Source organism: Daktulosphaira vitifoliae, unplaced genomic scaffold (assembly GCF_025091365.1).
Source record: "Daktulosphaira vitifoliae isolate Bord-2020 unplaced genomic scaffold, ASM2509136v1 Scaffold_2, whole genome shotgun sequence".
In the NCBI taxonomy this organism is placed as follows: domain Eukaryota; kingdom Metazoa; phylum Arthropoda; class Insecta; order Hemiptera; family Phylloxeridae; genus Daktulosphaira; species Daktulosphaira vitifoliae.
Window position 1 is genome coordinate 44959379 of NW_026099573.1, and position 18637 is coordinate 44978015.

Genomic DNA, 18637 nt, shown 5'->3' on the forward strand with positions numbered 1-18637 from the left:
TCCTTACTAAGTGACGTGTGTATCGGAATGTCAGGGCGAGGTTGAAAAACTTGACCGAAATGAGAACCAAATTAAACAGCTTTGTCACGGCCGTGTATTGCATAGTTTAAGTTATCGTTTTTTGGAGGCGCTAAGGTAGCTCGTTTACGTAAAATATTTTTTGTGGCTTTCCATAATGAATCGTTCTTAACGGGAAATGAAGATTCTAACTGCGCTATGTCCTCGACACCACGGACAAATATTTGGCAATGGTTTAGAAATATTTAGAGCACAGTATCCGTATTATTTCTATTACCGTTATTTATATTATTATTATTAGAATTATTATTTTTTTGAGCATTTTCTATAGAAATATAGTTAGATTTATTTACCGACGTAAACATTGGTTTTTTAGCCTGAAGGTGAGAAGAGGGTGAGTTTCACAAAGATAACGGCGGTCGTCTAGCTGAATTTCTCGGGGTTAAAAAACCATCCTGATCCTGATAGATGATTGATGGAGCTGGAGAAGTGGCGGTGCTTGTGTTTTGTTGTGAAGAGCTTGAATTGACAATTGCATTGTTTTTTATTGTTATCGGTGGGACCGTTTTGTTTGTATTATTGTGGTTACTTCTGTTTAACATTGTGTCTCATTGAAGATAAGATTACGTACCGCTGTCAGCCGGCAGCGAGTCGGAGAATGGGCTGCGATAACGTATCTAGTTGAACAACCCATCTTTACTTTAATTAGAGAAAATCAAAAAATACAATTAATACGTTGACGTAAAATTAATGGTGCGCACTGTGCTTGGAGTTTAAAACTACACGAGATAATATAAAATTTAACATAACATGTGCATGATTCGGACAAAAAAAAATTGAAATATTTTGATGACCGGCAAGAGCGGCACTGTGTACTATGCTGTCCGACAAGAACTTATATTATACACGAGTAATAATAAAACTCATTTCTTAAAATAAGTTTTTTTTTACTTATCACAGTGTGGTATACTATATACATGATATATAATAACTATAACATAAATTAAGTTTATGTTAAAATTAAAAAAAAAATAAACAAAAAACAAACATATATCCAATACGATAAATTGGCGTATTCATTTGTTTCAAGTAGATAAATACAAAAAGAACATCCCAAGTAATTTAGACAAGTTCAATAAAATTTTATTATAATTTTACACAAAATTTGCAAATTTGAATCATATATGTGATAATATGTTTTTCTTTACTTAGCATTCTGTATTCTTATCACTAAATATAGATAATGAATTAGTGATTGAAAAATGGTTTGATCTGTGCACTTTTATAAGTTGCAGTACAGATCATTTTTAACGATAGTAATTAAGTGGAAATAACTAAATGGAAACTAATAAATAACTAATACAACAACTAATAATGAATAACTAATGGAAAAATAACTAAAAAACAAAATATATTCTATTGCTTTTATTTAGTTTTCGTACTATTTTGTTATTATACGACTGATCACTGGGAGAATTTTTTGTCGAAATCTTTTACTACTCTTTTTGAGCATGCCAATATTATACGCTTGTTTTGTGTATTTTTTTTTTTTAAGTTTTGGTGTTTTTAAAATAGTTTTGGAAATCACTTGGCATTTAGTCACTTTTAATACATTAAAGACGAGATGATCATAAAATAAATTAAATATTTTATCATTAAATTAACGTTCCACTCCTTATATAAATTAAACAATTTTTTTTTTAATTAAAATATTTAAAAAATTCACCAAAAAGTAAATTGGAAATATTTTTAGTGTATGTTAATTCAGGTGTTTTGTACATATTATACTTTAAATACCTAAATGTATATATTTACACAACTATTTTTTTTACATTTTTCATTTTTACATAAATACTTTTTTAACAAAAATTTTAGTTGCTTTTTAATTTCCAAAGCATATAATAACACTGGTAATAAATTTTAAAATTGTTACGTCAATTAATTTAAAAAAAAACTTACTCATAAAAATTATTGTAATTTGAAATTTTTAATTTCTATACAAATAATGTGTAAAACTTAAATTTATTTACAAATGATCTATTGTGAAATGAATAATTCATTAATTAAGTTTGTCCAGTTGTACCGTCTCGTGTAATTTATAAAATAATTGGAACAAACATTTCAAATCCAATAATTTCAGTTTAAATAAATTATATTCAGTTTTTTAGTGAAAATGAATTCATTTGCAATTACATTACTTGTAAGTAATTTTTTCCTTTCTAATAAATGCGATTTTTATTATAACTGGTGTGTTGATTAAAATTTTTCAATTGTACGTAACTACAATGTTTTTAATTTAAAAATTTAATTATTTTTGTTAATTTTAAAATTCGATTATAATCTACTTTTTTTGTTACTCGTCTATTTGAGGACATGGCCAAAAAATAGAACATTTTTTGTTCAACATGTTCTGATTATCGTGATAAATAGAAGTGCGTCATACATTTTACACGTATAGTCGTAACTAAATAAATGTTGATAGGGTAAATTTACACGCTAAAAATGTTTTTATGTGTTACTAAATCTAAATTTTCGGGCCTATTAATTAGACTCGGAGCTAAACCCTCTTAATCCATCTTAATTCATGAAAAACGCAACGTTAATCAAAAATCATATTATTGGATAATTATTAGATTCTTTTTTTTTTATACACCATATTACATAAAAGTTTTTAGATTAACTACTTAATTATAAACACGTGATAAAAATGTTAACCTAGAAAAATAATACATTAATAATAAACGATTTAATTTAAAAGTACTGTTAACCGACGAAATAATTATATTAAAGGTGGTCGTTGGAGTTATTAAAGGCGATGATAAGCTATCTATTGAAGTAGTTAATAAAGCATCTGTATCCTTGAAAAACTGTTTGGAAGAAAAATTGTCAAATATATATAACACAAATTTAATTGGTAAACCAGTTGGCTTATTAAACAATTATTTATATTTATTATAATAATAAAATATGATAATAATAAACGGGGCTTAGGATTTCAAGCCTTTTTAAAATTTATTTAGGTCACTTCCGAAACCCAACATTGTGAAAAGTTAAAAATATTACTTTTTTTTTTCTAATGGGCAGTAATTCCTCCACGCCTTCCATAAATAAACTCCTAATTAATACGCATTGTTTAATATTAAGAATAAAAAACACGAATATCTATTTAACACTAATGTACTAAAGTTCTCATGTATTAAGACGCCGATGAATAAAACAAATTTTATAAATTTTTGAAATCCTGAGCTCCGATAATATCTTACACATAAATTCATTTTTATAATATGATTTCAGAGGATGTATTTAACAATACGTTTAGCGAAATATTTGAAAATATCGTCGATAGCCATTACAGTTTCACTTTGTATTTTGATTCGAATCTAAACGAAAATGTAGATTACATGATTGGCCTTTTTTGGTGTGGTAAATTAATGCAACTTAGGATAATAGAAGGCGGCGAATATTGTGCTTGTCGATCGACATTGTTGGAATGTAGCAAAAGAGTAAAACAAATAATACCAAAGTCGCCTAAGGTAAACGTAATAGAATTAAGTGATGAAGAGGTCGAAAATATCATTCAATCGAATCTTATTGAGGACTATGTGAATGCTGATGACGGTGAGGATTGTGATGATAAGGATAATGATTGACGACTATAAATTTAATCTGATGATATTTTTATCAACATATTTCTAATGTTATTTTTTCAGTTTTTTTTTTAAATAAAAAAATTAATTTTTAATATAACTCTGTGATCTTACTTTATGTTTATTTATTTTATCACATGTACTCACTAACACAACAATGACGAATAAATAAACACAAGCAACGCTGGCGATGCGTTAAGAAACGCAAACATTAAAGTTTGTTAAGTAAAATAAAATCGCTCTTTTTTTATTTACTATCTGTTTGACAAAAAGACATCACTAGTAAGTTTAGTATCCTTAGTATAGCATCGATGGAGACATCAACGATGTCGGACAACTGCTCTCGATTCACTTGTTTAAATTAACTATTACGACTTAATTGTCGCCAACGCTTGCTTTTTAAATACTATTAACATATATATTTTGTGTTAATATTTATTTTTCGTTTTCCTAATTGTACTTGGATTACGTTAAAAAAATTAATAATAAGTTTAATTAGTATAAATTATATATTTTGAATGAAAGCTTATTCATCGAAGTCTACACTGACGAGAACGCTATGACAATTTATTTTTAAAAAATGAACGTCTCAAATATATTTAAATACAAAGTTTAAGAATTGTAAAATCTTTAACATGCAAAATATAATTTGCCTCTCGAATTGCCATCGTCTTACACAAGCCTTCAAGTGTCTGTGATTGAATCACTCGTTCGAACGTTTGTTTAATGAATCTGACCTCACTTATAAGTTTTAAAGACGATGACAACTTGAAAGGTGAATGATTTTTCTAGACGATTATTTATTTGACTCGCTATAGCCGAAATGTTCATTTTATGGGTCATGTACTCGTATATTAATATGCGTATGTAAAATTATACCATAATAAAAATATATTTAAAAAAAAAATGTGTCAAAATAATAATAATAATAAAAAAAATATACAAATGAAGTAACATGTATTTAAAATAAAATCTAAATTGAATGAGTAATAGAACATTTAGTTTGAAAAAAAAAAAGATTGAATTGAATTCAAAAATCGAAAAGAAACCAAAAAATATTTGTTTTTATAATTTTATCGGTCAAAAAATAAATGTAATAATATAAAATAAAAAACGTTGAGTAAATCTATAAAAATATCAGTCGAGACTCATTTGACCTAATAATATTGAACATTTTAGTCATTCTTATTTGTTTAAATTTCAAAAATGTCTACTTGCCTTAAATTCAGAGTGTCTATGTAGGAAATTTACCCTTACGTACTGTTAAAAAAAAAATTAACGTACAATATTTACCGTTTTCTAGTATAATTCTTCGACGTTAGGAGAAGTAAACAAATCCTGATGGCAAATTTTATTTGTTTTAATTTTATTTATTAAACACATTTTATTACCGGTGGTAGATAGTCGAAGTAAAACGAGTAAAAGTACGAGTATACTTAATAATAATATCGTTTTTTTTTCATCGATAAATTAGGCAATTGATGAATTAATGTATAATGAAAACGAAAACCGAGACTAAACTTTGAAAACAAAATGGTTGACACAACAAAATGTGCCTTTTGGCTTTATGTAGGGGGTAGGGGGAAACTAACATACGTGTGCCCTTTGGGACGCGTGACCAGCCCACGTGCGTGACACTGGACGAGAAAATTATCATTCTGTACAACAAGGAGCGATTGCGGACTAAATGGAAACAGTTTGCTAGTATACATATGGGAAAAAGGCTGGAGAGTTTAATCAAAAACCAGGAGGAACTCCTATGACCGGTCTGGTCATAGGAGTTCCAACCGGACTAGACAAGTCCGGTGAAATAATCAAGACAATTACTTAAAAACTTAACAATCAGTGGACAATTTAAAAACTAAACTTAAAATTAGGACTTGATAGAAGAAACTGTATTACACGAAGAATCTAGAAGATGGTTACTGACAAACAAAAGGCTGTTTCAATAATACCTGTAGTAGTTAACGATGAGTTAATATTTGGTCAACTTAAAAGAAAAATAAAACTTTATAATAAAAGAAGGTACACACTCACCAAACGAATAACACGAGGTATGGAGAAAATAACAATCATTTTTATTCTAAAGGTATGGGTATTTATATTTTGGTGGTGGGCTTTGGTTTGGAGGGTCTTGACACCCATTAACCCCTCCCCCACAAATCGCCACTGCCTAGCATAAATGCATAAAAAATGATTTCATTATACCCTCCAAAATGCGATATATTGTTTTACCGTGGAGACGGTGTTTTTTCCACTGTCATTCCCTTTCTGGGAGTACTTCCATAAAAATTGGATTTTTACATAGACAATTTTTATGTGTAAGATGTGGGATAAGAGGTCAAACCCTTCTAAAAATTCAGAAAAAACATTTATAATACTACTCAAAAGTATTATTAGGTATAGAAAAAATTAAAAGTTAAACCCTCCTAAACATCTCAAAATTCATTTTATCTTAATAGGACACACGATTGTTATTTAAACGAAATGAAAATTAATATTCTTTTTGTTAGGAAGGGGATATAAAATTGAAAAATTAAGTTTTATGTAAACGCTATCGAATTATTGGAAAAACTGTTGACTGAGAAGAGTAAAATTGACACCGTTTGAACGTCAGCCCGGATAGCTCAGTCGGTAGAGCATTAGGCTTTTAACCTAAGGGTCCAGGGTTCAAGTCCCTGTCCGGGCGCAGATTTTTTTTTTTTTTCTTAAGGAAAATGTTGAAGATTTTTAACAAAAATATAATATTGACGTATCGAAACAAAAACTAAATGGTAGGATCATAAACGAGTTTTACGTCACAGTATATTTAAAGTGTTTTTGTAATGATTGAATTACGGTGCTCATAAATTGATGAAGTTTTGTTTGTTTTTTTTTTTATGAAAAAAATTGTTTCACTTAAAGTTCTTAGATCAATTAAAAATTAATTCTATGAAAATGTTCTAAACATAAAAGGAGAAATTTTTACATTGTTGACTAATTTGTCCAAAAATAGGGAAAATCCTCTTAAGAATATTCTGGTCTCCTCAGCTATTTAAAAATATAAACAATAAATTGATATACTAGTAAAAAAACGGTCAAATAGAACCCAACCCAACCCTTAAAATTTTATTTAATATGTAGAAATTTCAGATTAGGATCCACTGTACAAAATTAGATGACGGGACGCGTGTAATTGGTATTCTATAGCCTCAGTTATCTACTCCGAGTAAGATAACCGCTAATCTGCCGACCTTAACATCAATCTATACTCCCCGACTGAAATATCATGGAAGAAAAATATTTTTCAATCAACCCTATGGTTATTATCAAGGTTACTAGAATATATATTACTATATAGATTTTTTAACCACGAACTCGGTTTCCATTCGCTATCTGTAATTTTTTACGTTACGTTTGATAAGTTTTTTGAAAAAATTTATGTAATTTTAATTTTATTATTGAGTTTTGATGTATATATACTAATTTATTGAAAAATATATGTTTCAATAAGAACTATCATTTTTTAAGTAAACAGTAGTAACTTTAATAACTTCGTTAACAGTTTTGCACTTCACAGTTTTTTTTTAAAACAAAAACGTTTTTTAAACGTGTTGACAAAGAAATACCAACAATTAGATTAAATTAAGAGAAATATCAACTTTTTTTGTATTTATAATTCGGAGTTATTTTTAATAGATAATATCCTATGGCTACGTGTGATGTTTGCGTTCATTTATCTGATATAATGACGCCTCAGTCGTTTACAACTTTGATTACAACTCTAATGAAGTACTTGGTTTATGAAAAACAGCTTATACCATATCCATACGACCGTTTAAAGTTGTATGTTAAAAAATACAATGAACTAAATTTAGAGGTAAATTATTTTCACAAAAACATAATCTTGCTGTTGATGTCAGATTTAGTTACTTGATTTTCATCTGTTGTTCAAGATGGCAATTTCAAATTAAATAACTGTGTAAATTATTTGTCGCACAACAATTAGATTAATTAACATATATAATTTTAGTTACATATTATAAATTTGATAGCTTTTACTCGAATAAAACTACTAAGTGTTGCATTTATAAATTTAATTTCAATTTTTTTAAATATTGCCAAAATTCATAATATATATTGTTTTATTAAAAGTATGCGATAATCTGATGCACAGACAGTAAAGTTTGATTTTATTTAAACTCTCATTGTGTATGTTTACATATCCTCTTTACCAAAAGAGGAATCTTTTTTAAATATCATACATAAACTCAAATAAAAGTATAATTTATCCTTTGGCTTACTTTAAATAATGATAATAATAATATTTAAAAATCTAAAATTATTCATTCCAATCAAGAATTGATGTATTATTGAATTTTATTGGCCAGAAAATTTTTTTTCTAGTTTTAAGCGTCATAATATCATTATTGTTATTATATTAGTATCAATAATAAAAGGTAAGCCTGGCTTAGTGGGTGGTACGTTTTCGACACGGGGTCCCGGGCTCCAAGTTCCAGGGTGTTAACGAGTTTTCTCTGGTGATTTTTTCATTTATAGTGTCCTGTCTCTGGTGCAAGCCGGCCATAATACCCGTCCTGTCCATCATTGGTTTAACCAAGAACTATCTTTCACTTCCTAACGTGTGAAAAAAAGAGGGCCACCACGCTTTTTAGCATGTTGAGTTCAGGAAGTAGAAAGACTGTTGTAAAACTGATCATTATTTTATTTTTATATTAATATCAATAGTAATAGTAATAATAATCTGTAATATTATAGTAATGAGTAGTTGTTAGATTGTATTGTTTTTATTTTTACAGAACAACAGCCATTGTAACAAAAAAAATAAATATAAATTAGAATCAGACAAATATTACAAAAAAGTATCAGACACTATAAATTCACTAGAAAATGTATTCAAGGTTGGTATCGATTGTTTTATGATTATATATTATACAAGAAAATAAAAATAGATTATATATAATTCACTATTAGTTAGTTTATGGAATTTTTATTGTACTACATTAAAAATTATTTTTTCCCAGTTTCTATTAAGTTAATAGAGTTAAAAAACTTATATAATAAAGTAAAGTAAATAAACTTAAACAGTTAACAAAAATGTAATAACTTAACCAGATATGACATTCAAATAGCATTTTGTTTTAAACTGGTCCTCTATAGATTTTGTAGTATTTTTTTCTTTACTCTAATCAAACTTTACTCTTTTAATGCTTATAAAAATGGGTGGTGATAAAAAATTATTATTTATATTAATGTCTTCAAATTAATTTGTAACTTTTAATTCAATATATTATATAAATTTAATTATATAAAAAAATAATAACTAGGTTATTAAAAGATGAACTATGAAAATTGTTTACATTTTTATTTTACAATTTATTTTTACCAATAACAACATTAAAAATATGCATTAATTATTAAATTTTACATTTTTTTTTCCAGTGTATTGAAAATGAATTTCTTAGTCGTACCAATAATCATATAGAAACAGTAGTAATATTAATCGGATCCAATGTTCTAAATCCTCTTACTGTTTTCAATATTCATGTTCCAGAATTAAGTTATTCTCATTGTGAAAAGAAACATTCTTCTAGACAGCACATTGATAATGTTTTTAGGTATATTTATTATTTAAAACTGTCGTAATTAAAAAATTATTAATTTTTATTTATAAAACTTTTACTATAAACATTTCATTAAATACTCATTTATATGTCATTAAATTTTAATATACATTTTTTCCATCTATTTTTTTGTAATTCGTACTTTTCTGTAAAAACTATTGCTCATTGTAGAAAAAGTAGAACACCTATAGAGCTCAGCAAAAGTCATGTTCTGGTACAAGCTTATTGAGGCTTGTACATACTAGACTTAGTTGCGGAGGTGCTAAAATTTGATCAATATTGTGTAAAAAAATGTATTTTTTTTTTTAGGAGTATATTGAACAATGATAAATTTAATGATATATTAACATCAAACATAATGATTGAAACAAACTTGTATGTTATGTTCAAAGTAAAAAAAGGCAAAACTATGGTTACCGATTGGTGTATGCCAAAAGAAAAATTTCACTGTCTACGGGGGAAACAAATCATGTTACGTTTCAATTCATTTTTGGATGAAGCTAGTTCAAAAGAAAATAACAAATGTTGTAGTGTAGACTGTTACGAAGACATCCAACTTATTGTGGATTTAAATGACGAAAAAAATAATGATAACTTATTGAGTAACTGTGTCGATTGGTATTTAGGTAAACATCATGTCACAGGATTCAAAAATTATAAGTTCAATGGAATTCCTATATCAGATACGTGGTTAAACCCGAATATTATTGAAAGAATGATATCTTAGAAGAACGCTAAGTCTTCTTACCACTTTTGGTCAATCAAATAATGGAATTAATTTGACAAACACATGTTTATATGATTCGTTCTAACTTTTTTTTATGTTATTTCTATAAATTTTTAGTCTGTTATTCCACTAAAAATCAAATTTATATCAGACTATATGTTTATATGTGATTTAATTATTGCCATAGAATAGAATTATCTCTAATTTTGACTTTTAAACTATTGTATATTGAGCTTTTTATAACTTCTACTTACAAAAATGACAATCAATGTACTTAGAAAAATATAAACCCCTTATAAACTATTAAATAAAACTTAATGATTACTAAATTAATACCAGAGCTATACTCGATCCTTTTTACAAAACCAGTTGGAGTATTATTCTCTGTTAGAGTAGCATTGACAAAAATGATCATTAACATTTTTGAAAATATAACAAGGATCATATAATATATACTGTATTTAACATTTTAAAAGTAATATTAATGTTATTCCATACTTAAATACTAACTGTAACAGATCTAACCGCTAAATGATAACTTCTCACCTTATATAATAATATAATAACTATTGATACAATTAACATTTTGCTTTAGTGTTTTTCTTAATAATTTATGCATTCTTCTCTTCTTTTCTTTATCTATGCATTTTTAGAGACACTACATTGAAGTCATATTTTTACAACTTATATTTAAAAAAAACTTTTAATTTTTTCAACATTTGAAAATAGTCAGATTTTAGTAATTGTTTTTTTTTTTACAAAAATGATTAATGGGTTGATAAGAGTTGTTGGGACAAATACTTATTGAGTTACAAAAATTTAAAAACACAGAGTGGGTACCGTACTGGACTAATCGTCAATAGGCAAAATTATAACCAAACAATATTGATTTTAAAGATTTTTGTTCATAACCTCACAATTTGTAAAAAAAAAAAAAAATACTAAGCAATAAAAATATTATATAAAAAACATTCTTAACTTCAGTCTAAAAATAAGTTTGTTTAATATCAATATAAATAATATCATGTGATCATCCTTGAGGGACAATATGCTATTATTACACTAACAAAAATTATACCTCAAAAGTAACTCAAAGTAAACAAACTTAAGAAACTTGATTTTTATCATGTTTGCTAATAACATATAATCCTAATTCAGTAAATATTTGTGAAAGATAAACATATTTTTAGTACATTTACACATGTTATCTTCAGTAAATCACTTTATTTAATTCTCTTATAAAATAAAGACTATTGAGTTTTGTTGGTAATTTGGAAAAAAAAAGGGTAAATATGAATGTAATGATATTACATTGAATATAATGATAATATTAGTAATTAGGGGGTTAAAGGTTTATTATGAAGTTCAAAAATCCAATAATATACACATATAATTGATTGTGTAAGAGTATTCCCTTTCCTGAAAAATTTCTTAAATTTATTCCTTAAACAATAATAATTTCATGTTTTCTATTTTACTTTTAAATTTTCAATACAAGTTTAAATTGTTTAACTATTCAATTTTATCCATTATAAATATACAAAATGTTGTACAATCATAATTGTGTGAACATAACAGAGTGAAATCATAATCAAACTATTATAATTCTCATTGAATTACACCACACCAAATTCTTATTATAACACATTTTCTATGCAAGTAAAAATTAAACTGGCCCGTGGCACTTAGTCCACAATAAACTTAACACTAGATGTAAAATTCACTCATTATATAATTTAAAGGAACAATTATTAAAATAATGTAAAATTAATCGTATTGCTATCACATATACCTATAAACACAATAATGGAAATGCACAATTTTCTAGAATCATTGTAAGACTTGTATTAAAATTAATTATTATAAAACCAACCACGTTGAACTTTTAAAATCATGATGAATAAATTTTGAAGTAAACCATAACATATAATGTATTGGTAACAATAAATAGTAGAATTACTCTTTGCATGTTAAAATATCTGTCACTAAAATAAAAATTGTTGAAATATAACATATTCGATTACAGTGCAATTAAAAGTGATTTATTTTAAGTTTTAAATGTCAACTTACTGAGAATGAACACAATAATAACTAAACAATGGGTATTAAAGTTTAATATAAACTTCATTTATTATTTTTCTTTTTTTTTATAAATTGTTACAATTGGTGGTACTAGTTGGACATTTATACAATAAAGCATACAATAAAAGTATAACGTCATATGAAAGTATAACATGAATGTTTACAAGAAAACAGTTAATAGAATTATTATTGAGTATGACACAAATAAATATTTATATAAAAAAAAAAATTCAACCAAAACAATCAAATTTCATTAATTATTGCTTAACATGGTAAAACAATCGTTTTGAAGAGTATCATTTAACAAACAAAATTTTTATTCAAAATAATTTAATAATCTATAATAATAACACATTTTGTACCGCCGACTTAGTTATCTAATTCGAAAACAATAATATAATTCAAACGGGATTAACGATTGTTAATAAACGTTTATCGACAAAACATAACAGAACAGTGAACCCTTGAAGACAACATACATGTATGCATTTCACATTAAAGGGTTCACTTAATTAATTTTATCTGCTGTTACTTTGATGCGCTTGGTTTTTACGTTCCAATTTTTCAAAATGTTTTCGTGCATTCTTTATGTTAATTAAAGTTGCTGCTGAAGCTAATAAAATATAAAAATTCATTATACCGTTGTTGTTTTGACAATACCTGATATATTAATAAACAACACAATTTCACTTAAAAACAAAAAATAATAATGATGTACTTTTTTTTTTTACTTTAATTAACTATTTCCGTTTGCTTACGAAGTAAACGGTTGTTCGATGGCAAAAATAAGATGAAACTATATCAATAATCGGTACCAACACCGCTATAAAAAAATTCGGATGTTATTAAGCACATAAAATATTCTTTAACGATTTCTTTGGAGTATCAAAAAGTTATTTTTAGTTAAAATATTCTACATATGTAAAATATTTAAAAACCGATTAAACTTGATGGTGATATTTTAGAATTTTCTTTGAAGTACATTGACTATTGAAAAAAAAAAGAGAAACAAAAACTAGTTTACAAAATTTACTACTACAAGGAGTATGGTTAAAATATTTTTCAACTACTCGTCGAAATACAAACAGTTGATTACTTCAATAGTAATGTAACGCGAACGATGTACCCAATAGAATAGCAGACAACAAGAAAGACATATGTCCAGCAGAAATGTTTGTTTACTACTAAATGTGTATGTTGGCGTACATTTAAGAATATATGATATTTATACGATTAAATAAAAAAATGCTATATAAAAGTATGTTTTGTTATCATCCAGAAAAATGTTTGGTTAGACATCAGCCAACTATAGTCGAACTGGCTTATACTGAGTTCAATGGTTTTCCATTGCCTTCTTCACTACAGATTTAATGTTTTTTACCGCCGTAAAATTTTGAGTACAACAACCGTCGATGAACCAGCACATAGCAGGCGTGGCTTAGCACTAGAGCTTATGAGCGGCATACTGTGTCCACTTTGCCGACCATACACCATTGGTTTAATTATAATTTAAAACGTAATTTTTTACTTACGGATATATGGATCAGACATAATAACCATTATGTACGTGTTTGTGGTAAAAACATCGATAAATGCAGCAAAATTCGAGTTCCTAACTTCCATACTTTGAAACTGGGCAGCGACTTTACTGTAAAATCATAGTTATTAATGTACACACGCTCGTTATCAACAAAGTACGATCATATCGATACATATATCATTAAATAAGGGACGTCTTCTTAAAAATAATAATTAAATTCAATATTTATGCACAATGGTCACAAAGGTGTTGGCGAATGGCTCATTACCGTCGTCTCAGCAACGATATTAAAAATAATTCAATATCGTATTAAATACAGAAGGGATTCGTTTAGTGTCGATCACCCTTCTGATAATACCAACATTTTTATATCCAGGTAAATGACAGATGGTAAAAATAGGTCTAAAAAATACTGAACGACTCCTCATAAACTAATAAATAGAAAAACAAAACAACATTTTCTCATTATTATAATCATTCAAAGAAAAATCAAGTGGCAATAGTCAATCCATCGACCTACTACGCCTATGTAATTTAGTTTGATAATGCGATAAAATTATACAGAGGTCGGTCTGGCCCAGTGGGTAGAAACGTGTATACGTTTCGAAGCAGGGGGTTCGATCTGAAAGGTGCCAACGAGATCATTCTCGTGATTTTCTCCTAGGTAGTGTCTGGTCTCCGATGCAAGCCGCTCCCATAATACCCCCGTCCCGATCAACATGGGCTTAGTCGAGAACCATCTTTGACACGTGCAACAGAGCCGCCGCTACCACCCTATGGAGCATGTGGACTATGGGAAAAGGAATGTTGGAAAACCGATCGTTTTTCAATGTGAGAAATTATTTGAGTAAAAATTTTAATGTAACAAATTTTTAAACCTAGCTCCAAACATAATATCTAGCGTATATTCATCTGAATCTAAATAAATTCATCTAAAACCATTAACCTGCAACTAAGTTTGAACTGTTTGATGATATTTGACACTTTTTCAAAACGATGTATATCATGGTGTAAACTTCTTTGACAGTGCGATATAACGAGGAATGTAGCTCGCTCAAATAATAACACTTCATCACCATCCATTAACTCAGCAAACATCTTCAAACTTTGTTCAAGCTCTTTAACATTAGGTATTAATTTGTAGACAATAGAAGACCAAGCCTGCAAAGTAACGAAAATTATGCTAAGTTACGTAAAATCCTGGTTCGAGTAAATAATTAAAATATTTAAATAAAATTTTACTCTGTAGAGTGTTTCATCCCAAATCGATGTTTTAAAGCATGTACAATGTACAGGTTTAGACATATTGATTATTTCGTTTTCACGCTCAGAAAATATCTAAAAGAAAAACTTAAATCAATACTTTTAATGACTTTACTACTAGCCATATTGACATCCTCCAAAGAGGAATTTTCTCGATCGTGTATATTGTAGTGTGGAAACCTAAACCGTGTCCTGGAGAGGACGCTGGTATCTCTAGTTAATAAAATGATCTTTCACTCAACAATAACAGTTAATGTGACCGAGTGCCCTAACCAGTGACAGTGACAGTTCAAACAATACCTTGTACTCAACTCAACATTGTTCTCTTGGTTGATAATTTATACAAAATAAATGTTATCAGTCACTAGTATCAAGAAAAAACTAATTAGTTGAGTACATTTTGGTATTTTCGTTCAATATTAAAAGCAAACACAACGCAACAACTAGGTAAATACAATTTTTTAGAAATTGTCTAGTTCTAAATATCTATTTATAATTTACAATAGGTGAAAATTAAAATACTAATAAATTTTAATTATTACATAGGTGGGTAAGTAAGGAAACAGGTTTGACTATTGTTTGTAACAACTGACCTGTTTCCTTACTTCCCGAACATTCTTTATAATAATAATAGTGCCTAGAAAATATTTTTAAGTAGGATTTTACTTTTTACACTCTTTATTAAAACAAAAATCAATCAACAAGCTTCATAAAAAATTTTCTGAACAACAAAAGAAATTCAGGTAATAAGAAAACAGATTTTTTTTAAGTTAATTACAGATGGGATGTTGCGACAACAAAAATGTTTCAAATTAGTAATGATTGATATCTGACAGTAATTAAAATCACTGTTGTACAACTTTTTGATGGGTGTGTGAAGACGAAGAATATTTGAAAAATTAATTAAATCTACTCTATATAACATGGTTTTTTTTTTACTAATTGCTTATACAAAACAAGTTGCTGAAAGGTTCTTTTTTAATTGCATGGAACAACACAAGTCGCTAATTTTTTTGATTTGATGATAATCATATGTCTTCTAAAAAATTACTACCATTAGACTTACATGATGTACCAATTTTGTCTACAAAAAATTTGTCTCAGTAAAAATTAGTGACTAGTGTAGTTTTTGCATAGAATTACACAGATCACAATTTTGTCTAAATTGATTTTAAACTGATTGTTTATTGTATTACATAAAACATAACTAAATATAAGAACTTCTGTTAACTATACAAATTTTACTTTTTACTCATGTACATATATACAGGATCAATTATTTAGCGTTAACCACTAAATTTCTCTTAAAATAATAATAGTTTTGAAAAATTTTATTTGGTTTTGTTTAGTGTTATTTTTTCTTAATTTATAAGTGACTTTTTTGTTTTTTTAATTAATTTGTTATTGCTTATAAGTGTACAAACTTCAATTTATTTTACTCTTAACAAAATAAATGGTAAAAAATGATTTAACTAAGAAAACAATAGTACTGATTGGTAATGATAGTATATCAAAAGTTATAAAAATTTTGTAACATTTGAGTTAGTAAAATATGTATGTTCCCGTATCAATAAATAAATACTACTTGAATAAAACTAAAAAAAAATTCTCAAAATTATTTTATTTTAAAAAATTTAGTGATCAATTATAAATCAATATCAACCTTATAAAGGATTTTTTTTGGCAGAGGCTAAAAAAGAACTTAGATAACTCTTATTTACTTGCTTATGACTTGTAAAAATGTCAATATGATTTATTTTTAATCAGTGGGAGGCTTGTCAACTTAGTTTTTTAAGACTCTTCTCGTAACCCATATAATAAATACAATATAGTTATATTGACTTAAGTTTTACATGAAAAATTGCTATTCCTTGCAAAAAACATTACAAATTGAATATGCAATATTTAATTTATGCTTTTAAAATGATTAGAATAAAGAATTTCAGTATTACAATCGTCATGGTAAAATTTAATTAATTACATTAAAAATGAATTTAAAAATAAATTAATAAAAACAAAAAGGTGCAATATAAGTTATGAATTTACGGTGTAATTAGATAATACTAATTAATTAACTAATTCATTTAAAAATGAATACCATCACTTGAAAATACACTTAATTATTTTAGAAATTTCATTTCTTAAATTAAATTCAATATTTACTTTATCTCTTTGGTCTTCCTGGAGCAAGTCCATTTTGTGTATAAGACAAAATACTTTGGCTGTTGGTGAATTTTCATAAATAGCAGTAAGACAAGTTTGGTAATATTTTAAATCTCTTTTCAATTCATCATCACGGCTCTCTACATCAAATACATAAATCAATACTTCCACATTCCGAAAAATATTCTCACGTTGACTAACAAAATAGTTTTCCATAAATGCTTCTTGTCTAAAAAAATTTAGTTGAATAATAAATTATTTTTTGTTAGATAAAAATTAATAACATAAATACTTACCCTCCACAATCCCAAAGATTCAGTACCAAATTTCCAAGAAATCTGACATGAGAATGTTCCACATCAACTAAAAATGAAAAAAATTAAGATACAAACACCTCAAAAACCATCTAAAAAAAAAGTTAAATGCTATAAAGCTAAGTAAATAGTAAATGTGTTAACCAAAATATTCAATTAAGCATTTCTTCAAAAAATTTTCCTGCCTTTCAATTGTATTATGTAGAATTAAAAATATTATGAAATGCGACTTGTATAATATAATAAAATTATAGGTGCACAATAGTTAAAAAAAAAAAAACAAAAGTTAATGAAAGCACTTATTCAATGAACTTATCAAATATTACTTGTCGCTCCAAGTCTTCTAGTGTCTTTAGCTATATAATTGGCAAATATAATTGACCGCATACTAGTTTTGCCAGAACCACTTTTGCCCATCAATAAAACCTAAAATAAATTAAATAAATAAGTTTAAAATTACGAGCGTAATTTTTAATAACAATTACATTTGATGTTTAGTTTATAAGAATTTGAGCTTTCAATTGAAACATTTGAATAGAAATATTCTCATAAGAAAAAAAACTCAGATGTAGTAATAAAAACTAGTAATACCTTTTTTTTCATTTTTCTGTGCTTTTCTTCGTTTGGTTATGAAGTAATTATTTGTAGCTTATTCCAAAAAACAAAAGTTATGATATCACCACTCAGATACTTCAGAAAATATCAACAAACAATATTCAGCGATCATCATAGAGTTGCGCATTTAAAGATGTACTATTATATTGTGGAACAACAATAGATGATCGAGTGCTGCTAGTAGGTAAGACTTTTTAAAAAGGTCATCAATATTCAGTAACTTTAAGTTCTTAGTAAGATGTGAAAAACGTAATCATTCTAAATATGATAACAGATAAATAATTTGAAGAAGGCGGAATAATACTGATAAAGCCATTAGCGATACCCGGAAAAATATCCGTGATAAATGTCCGACCACATTTTACTATGTGTCCGACTTGAAATTGCAAAATGTGATAGTAATAAATATAGTTTTTCAACGCTAATCATTTGAATTTTTTAAAAATAATAATTACTATGTTAAGCAAATTATTTATTCATTGCTCGATTTATCAATTATTATTCAATTTAAATCACATCCCATAACTTTAATAAGGATGTCAACTTTATTTTATTAAATAACAACATACCTACTCATAGCATTAACTGCTTATAAAACAAAAAAATTTATATAATAACTGGAGGTTATTACCACCTTTTTAAAT

At 26.8% G+C, this 18637-nt stretch overlaps 3 protein-coding genes and 1 non-coding gene across 4 annotated transcripts; 3 read left to right on the forward strand and 1 right to left on the reverse strand.

Annotated features, from left to right (window-relative positions):
* The first annotated feature begins 1917 nt into the window (after positions 1 to 1917).
* Positions 1918 to 4082, forward strand: LOC126899266 (uncharacterized). Its single transcript, XM_050673977.1, has 3 exons — positions 1918 to 2218; positions 2809 to 2932; positions 3313 to 4082. The coding sequence occupies exons 1-3, from the start codon at positions 2192 to 2194 to the stop codon at positions 3666 to 3668; spliced, it is 507 nt and encodes a 168-aa protein (XP_050529934.1). The 5' UTR covers positions 1918 to 2191; the 3' UTR covers positions 3669 to 4082.
* Positions 4083 to 6281: 2199 nt separating this feature from the next.
* Positions 6282 to 6354, forward strand: Trnak-uuu (transfer RNA lysine (anticodon UUU)). Its single transcript has one exon. It is a non-coding gene; the product is annotated as a tRNA-Lys (tRNA).
* A 729-nt stretch (positions 6355 to 7083) lies between these two features.
* LOC126899259 (uncharacterized) lies at positions 7084 to 10179 on the forward strand. The gene is made up of 4 exons (XM_050673957.1): positions 7084 to 7524; positions 8465 to 8566; positions 9108 to 9283; positions 9599 to 10179. The coding sequence occupies exons 1-4, from the start codon at positions 7354 to 7356 to the stop codon at positions 10014 to 10016; spliced, it is 867 nt and encodes a 288-aa protein (XP_050529914.1). The 5' UTR covers positions 7084 to 7353; the 3' UTR covers positions 10017 to 10179.
* A 1997-nt stretch (positions 10180 to 12176) lies between these two features.
* LOC126899256 (ras-related GTP-binding protein A) lies at positions 12177 to 18260 on the reverse strand. The gene is made up of 8 exons (XM_050673952.1): positions 17970 to 18260; positions 17705 to 17804; positions 17361 to 17427; positions 17065 to 17293; positions 14881 to 14976; positions 14585 to 14799; positions 13631 to 13746; positions 12177 to 12711 (listed from the first exon to the last, which is right to left on the reverse strand). The coding sequence occupies exons 1-8, from the start codon at positions 17979 to 17981 to the stop codon at positions 12617 to 12619; spliced, it is 930 nt and encodes a 309-aa protein (XP_050529909.1). The 5' UTR covers positions 17982 to 18260; the 3' UTR covers positions 12177 to 12616.
* Between the last annotated feature and the right edge of the window lie 377 nt (positions 18261 to 18637).